The sequence below is a fragment of the Salvelinus alpinus genome, chromosome 17 (assembly GCF_045679555.1).
Source record: "Salvelinus alpinus chromosome 17, SLU_Salpinus.1, whole genome shotgun sequence".
In the NCBI taxonomy this organism is placed as follows: domain Eukaryota; kingdom Metazoa; phylum Chordata; class Actinopteri; order Salmoniformes; family Salmonidae; genus Salvelinus; species Salvelinus alpinus.
Genome location: NC_092102.1, coordinates 31,314,632 through 31,321,139, shown reverse-complemented (window position 1 = coordinate 31,321,139; position 6,508 = coordinate 31,314,632). Strand labels below are relative to the sequence as shown.

At 40.6% G+C, this 6,508-nt stretch overlaps 1 protein-coding gene across 2 annotated transcripts; it reads left to right on the top strand.

The window, feature by feature from the left end:
* The first annotated feature begins 296 nt into the window (after nucleotides 1-296).
* LOC139542756 (SPRY domain-containing protein 4-like) lies at nucleotides 297-2,473 on the top strand. 2 transcript variants are annotated; one of them, XM_071348558.1, is made up of 3 exons: nucleotides 327-552; nucleotides 1,085-1,108; nucleotides 1,479-2,473. In XM_071348558.1, the coding sequence occupies exons 1-3, from the start codon at nucleotides 420-422 to the stop codon at nucleotides 2,018-2,020; spliced, it is 699 nt and encodes a 232-aa protein (XP_071204659.1). In that variant the 5' UTR covers nucleotides 327-419; the 3' UTR covers nucleotides 2,021-2,473. The 2 variants fall into 2 exon arrangements, with proteins under 2 accessions (XP_071204660.1, XP_071204659.1); XM_071348559.1 differs by lacking the exon at nucleotides 1,085-1,108 and having other exon boundaries at nucleotides 297-552.
* The last annotated feature ends 4,035 nt before the right edge of the window (nucleotides 2,474-6,508 follow it).

Genomic DNA, 6,508 nt, shown 5'->3' with positions numbered 1-6,508 from the left:
TGTGAACATTTTTTAAATGTTATTTTTTAATGTTAATCACATTTTTATTTGGCGTACCCCTGACAGCATTGCGCATACCCCTGGGGGTAGGCCGTTGGTCTGGGAGGATTAGGATTAGATAGAGTAAATAGTGGAACGGGGTGGTATTATTTTTTTTGTAGAGAGGGCTAATAGTTGGCAGGGTAATTTTTCCTTTTCCCCTATTTTATAGTACCGTATCAAAAATAATTTAATGTAGGTAGGCCGTGAATTGTCTCACTCCCTCCAGTACAATAGGTGGCGGTGTAGGCACCTTAAATTCGATGCGATCCGGACAACACAATCCCAAAGAAGAAGAAATTGTTTTCGATGTTTAAAGACAACCTGAGTGAACTACCTTAATTGTGTCCACCATCTTTGGCTCTGCATTGTAAGTGAATATGGCGATGCTCTTTGGCATGGGACATTATTGTCGCCTGGCAGGACGAGTTGTGAGCGCACTGTCCCGCAGACAAACGCGTGGTACGCTTCTTCCAGCGACAAGATGGTATAGCACCCAAACGACTTGCAATAGTGAGTAGAAACTTGCACTGCGACTGCAAGGGCCCACTGAGCGACGCGCCCTTTGCTATGCATTAGTTTTAGCGCATAGCATATTTGAGGTCCGAGCAGGGGAGATTGCATAATAACAATTCTGACCACGCTCACGACCACCTACTTGTATTGCCTTGACATCCACACGTGTGTAGACGATTTTTGTGCGTCAATTAACTTTAGTTTTGAAATCTGACATTTTACCAAGTTTACAACAGAACATAGTTTTGAAACTGTTGGTTACATTGTGGTTGGAAGGGCAAGTAAACTGCATTTCAGCGTTCTATAGTGTAGTTGAATACGGTAACTCAAATCGGTTCGATAGTACATCACTGGTGGTTTTACCTGTAGGCCACATTCGCGATCCTCTGACGGTGGCCAACTTCAAACAAAAACAATTATTGATAGGTGGCTGCCAGTATGAGATGTCATGCCGATCATAAATACCCGACGTCCTGCCAGCTACGGTGACATTGTGTTAATTAACAACGTATATTTCAATTATCGACAGGACGTCACCCTGTTAACGCTTTGGGTGAGTTAAATAAGTTTAATTAACAATTTATTAGCCTGTTATGCAAGATAAAGGGAATATTTATTTAATGTTAAGATATCGCATGGCATTTATGTCTCCACTTTCACCAAGCAATAGCCTATGTATTTGCTCTCTAGAGCAAGGTTTCCCAATCTCCTTGCACGTTATGGTTTTTTCACTAGCACTACACAGCTATTTTAAAAGAATCAAAGCTTGATGATTAGTTGGTTAGTTGAATCAGCTGTGTAGTGCTAGGACAAAAAAACAAAATGTGCACATCGGGCAGTGGGGACAGAGTGGGAAACCTTGCTCTATAGAACATTCAGCAGTTGTCAGTATCTATTAATCATTTCTGATGTTCTCTCTGTAGAGCTGCAGTTTAAGCTGGATGACAGGACAGCCCACAGCAGTCTGGACCTCTTTAAGAAGGACACAGGCGTCATCTACCGCATCTTGGGCCTAGACCCCAGCCATGTCCAACAAAACCCTGAGCGCTTCCGGGATTGGGCCGTGGTGTTCGGAGACGGGCAAATCACAGGTGGCCGCCACTACTGGGAGGTGACGGTGGAGAAGTCCTCAGAGTTCCGTTTGGGTGTGGCCTTGGTGGCAATGTCAAGAGATGACTGTGTGGGCACCAACAGCTCCTCCTGGGTGTTCGGCTACGTCCAGCGCAAGTGGTTTGCAATGACAACCAACCAGAGGGTGCCGGTGACTCTGGTGGGGAAGCCTGACCGGGTGGGCATCCTGTTGGACTACGAGGCCGGCGTGATAAGCCTGGTGGACATCCCAAAGGCCAAGGTGATCCACAGCATGAGGGCCATGTTCAGGGGGCCTCTCTGCCCAGCGTTTGGCTTGTGGGATGGAGAGCTGCTTACACACTCAGGTCTGGGGGAGCCCGAAGGCTTGAAGTGAAGTATCTCTGTACTGATGATGACAATATGGTAGGGAGGTGGATAGTGGTGAGGGGGATAGGAATGGCAATGTATTTTCTGACAACTTGGTTTTTGTAAACTGAACACTTACAGCAGTTTGCACTTGAACATTTCTTTCAAAAGCAATATTCTCCATCAGAATTTGGAGATCAGGGAGTTTGTCCAGTGTATCATTTCACTGCCATACAGGCTCAGGCAAACTCATCACAATAAGCTATTTTTTTGTTACCTCTTGTGTAATATTTTTTCAGTGTGAAATAAATGGCAACAATATGTAGCTGTCTTGTGTGTAACAAGAGATCATTAGGTACTGGGAATGTTGCTTAAAGTCCTGACATTCTCCATTATCTTGTCAAACTTGAATTAAACCATGCCTTTTTTTAGCCTTTTGATATGCTGAAATTGTATGCCAAAATAAAAACCTTTGCAAATTTTCACTAATTTATTTACAGCAGAGCATAACATACGGCAATCAAGCTCACATTGACAGTTTAACCTGAGGAAGCAGTCTGTAAAACAGCAGCACTTAATCACAGTAAGAAAATCCTGGATGCGTATCTTAGTTTTGATGTTATAGAACCAGTCTGTTCTGTAGTAAATAGACAACATTCATGTGCATATAACAGGAAATGCTGAGGAGACACTATCATACATGAATATTCATTAGTCTCAATCACTCATCACATTTAAACATGTTTCTATATTAACATAAAAGTTAAGTATTCACACAAGGAGAAAAGACCAGAATTAAAATAGTTATATCCCATCCTCACAATACATGGCTTATAGTTCACTCATATCTTCAGACCTGCTTATGAAACGGTTCTACTTCCTATTGAGGTAGATTAATATGTAATGTTATGTGGTGTCAAAATCCCTTAAAATATTAATGCTCATACATGATTTAAAAACAGAAAACATTGTATAAATAAATTAGACACTGGTGGCATATATACATAACATGTGCATCACTGGCAATTTTGAGTAAGGACAAAGTATGTGTGTACATAAATCAATATCTGCCAAGTTCACCTGAGTGGTATACCGCAATGCCTTAGCCAGCTAACTTGCCAAAATATTCTGAAATAACTTTAAATAAAAAAAGAAGCATGAAATGTGCATGGTCTGACTGACTCAACAATCAAAAACATTCCTAAGTTTAGGTTTCTTAATGAACCAGAAAACCAATAGTTATTTCTGGTTGTTAATCAAAGTTAGCTGACTAATGCATTGATCCTGCTTTTTAGTATTACCCCTCTGACTAGCAACTGATCACTTGTTGGTGCCATATCGACTTTATATAGTGCTACAGTGATTCTGTCCACTCCTGAAGACTCCTAAAGCTTTTATGTGCAGCAACCTGGACTAAAAAAGTGTGCATGGGACCTTTATACATAGTGACGTGTGACCATATCAAATATACTCACTCACTTAGCTACAACTCTTCATGATTCTTGGCACAAAATGGCTGCATTTCATTATGAAACATTGTCACCTATCTACTTGAGAAGAGGTAAGTTCACCTGCTTTCCGCCATATTGCTTTAACCGACCCAGTCTTATCAGATCTGTTATGGGGAGTGCTAGTGAACAAGGATATTGGGGAAGGGCACAACTATCTGGAATGAAACTGCCAGTGCCTCTTGTATTAAATACAATATGGTTAGACATCTCTCCTGTCTAGCTCAAACCACAACCTTCACTGTGTCTAATTTTCTCTGGTCTTCGGTTTTTGACTGGGACCCATTACTGCATAGGTACATCTGCTGGTACTCCGTCAAGACCGACACCACCCCGTCCCGACCAAACTGCCTGGCGTCATCCAGGGGTGTGTTTCCCCACCTGATAGAAAGCGCGATATAAGCGGTAATGAAAAAGCTTTGAAATACTGCTGCAGAGGCAAATGTGATGAAAGGCAAAGGAAACAAGGGATGGTGTGCTAAGTAATGCTCCGACTGAGTCTCAGAACAAATCAGGTCATAATAGCCCTTGACTAGTCTGTTGTAGTTGGGTGATTTTAAAGACCTGGACACTTTTAAAACCACCAGTCTCCATTATGCATGCCTGAAGGACCTTTACAATGGAACATCTCTCAAAGATGTGTGAGTTATTAAAAGTGACATGCAGATGATGAAGTGGTGTCCCTACCTGTCCTTTATATGGGGGTTCACTTTACACATCTCTGTTAGGAAGATCACCGCTTCCACATGACCTGAACAAACAGGAAGGAAGAATTCAATCTCAATATAAGGCAACCAACCATTGATGCATTCACATATCTATAGTTATCCCAGCGAAGCCATCCACTCCAATTAAACCAAAGCAGACACACTTGAATTACAACTCTGAACAATAAGGTGAAGTACATGTTATGTGGGAGAACAGTATTATCCCTGAAAAATATTTAGGTTCACCTTCGGCTGATGCCACGTGGAGACCTGTACGAGAATCATAGTCTTTCTCTTCCATGTCCACAGCCGAGAGAGCAAACCTAAAGGAGAGGACATGAGCGAGAGAAGGAAGAAAAGAAGAGTATAGCGAAAGGTTAATTGGAATGACAGATGGTGTAATTATGAAGTTAACTGAAATTGATTTGATACCAGGGGTGGTCTGTTCCATGCTGCACATAAATTAATTATTGAAGCCATATTCTTCTTGCCTATCTGGCGCCAGCGCTTGTTTATGAAAAGGCAAACTACATTTTCTGGTAAATCAGAAGGACCAACTATAATGGCTTAGGTTTATATAACTATCTGAAAATTCTGTCTTTACCTCCTCAGGGCAGAGACATCACCACTGTAAGCTGCAAACATCAGGTTAACCACTGACTTGTTCTGATGGGTCAGAAGAAAACATCACAATTATGGGTTATCAACATAGAAGGATATTGAAGCACAGCGATGTTTCAGATATTGTGGCGGAAGCATAAACACTAAACATGAATGTTCCCAAGAGGTATACTTGAGAAACATTTAGTATACTTAGGGCCCGATTCTGACTTAGGAAATTATGCCTTTATTATGCACATCTCAGTAGTTGGTATTCAGACTTACCGTATGAAGGTGTGTAATGGGCTTTGCAGGCGTGGTTCCCTTGCGCGCTCTGAATAAATGTCATTCAACCGCTGAAAACCCTTCCACTTGCTGGCCAACAGATTTTCTATTAAATACGGTTTTCAGTACATTTATCTTAAGCCATCCATTTCAATACGATCTTCCCACAATTAGAATTTGTCGAGAGACTAGAATAAATCAAGAGAACAGGTTCAGAAAATAAGGATCAATGACATAATGCCATCTATGCATCTTGGTCTTAGTTTCAACACCAACTGGTAGATTAAAAAATACTCAGACCTTGTAGATTATTTAGGCAAATGTCAGGGTTAGGAAAGTATGTATGAATTTATTTTATTTTTAACTGGTTTGGAGAGCCTTTATGCACACAATTTATTGTTGAATAAAAATACAGTGGTTTCATTCATCCTGAAAGTTGTCATACTCAAATTCAATCCATGAAATCTTGTAAAAAAAATGTACAAAAGTTTACAATAGTAGCTGAACAAGTCCTATAAATAAATCTACTCTAATTCTCACTAAACATGGAACTGTATGACAATGGTCTAGTTGTCATGAACCGTGCGCCAGGCTACTGGTTTAAACTGCTACACGTCCCAAATTATTGCCCAATGTTAGCCTAATATAATCTACTAATGCTAGCGACCCTCAGGAATAATTTACATAGACGTGACAGAGGAAAGAAAGGTAAATGGTATGATGCTAAATTTAAGCTACAAATTTGAGAAAACTAACTAAAGTGACAGTTATACATGTATGTGGCTCCCAAAAGTGTCTAATAATTAACATGATACAAATTGTAAAATAAAACAGAGAAAAGCCTGGGCATAGGCTATAATTTAAAACATTCTAAAGCGCATACATCAACTTGGCAGGTTCAGCCCTACAGAAGCCTATCGTTTGGGTGTCCAAATGATTTCATAGAAATCACGGCTGCAACATTGATAGTCAATTAAAAAGGGATTTAATATTCCCTGCTATTTTGTTTTAATTATCATTTTGGAGGGGGAAGGTTACATGTTTGTTTTTTTATGCTTGGGGAGGGCCAAGTAAAGATATATTTTCCTCAGGGGGAGGTATAACTCACTCCCCTAGCTCTTATCCATGTGTATGACAGTGCATGAACAATGCTGTTATTTCTATCAGAAAAAAGAAAGTGGATGCTTTTTCCACTTGGAACCAGCAGGTTCGCTCAACCTTATTCATGGTTTCCTCGCACGTAAAGGTGGTGGAATTACGAGGGAATTAAGTCAAGGTCAGTCAACCCGAACGAATAGTGGTTGACTTCTCATGCGTAAGTTCAAGGTCAGAATACGCATAGAGGGAAAAGTGCATAAAAAAGGAATAACGTTCAATTTTCGCACTCTTAACCCGGGTTGGAATCAGGACCTTAGT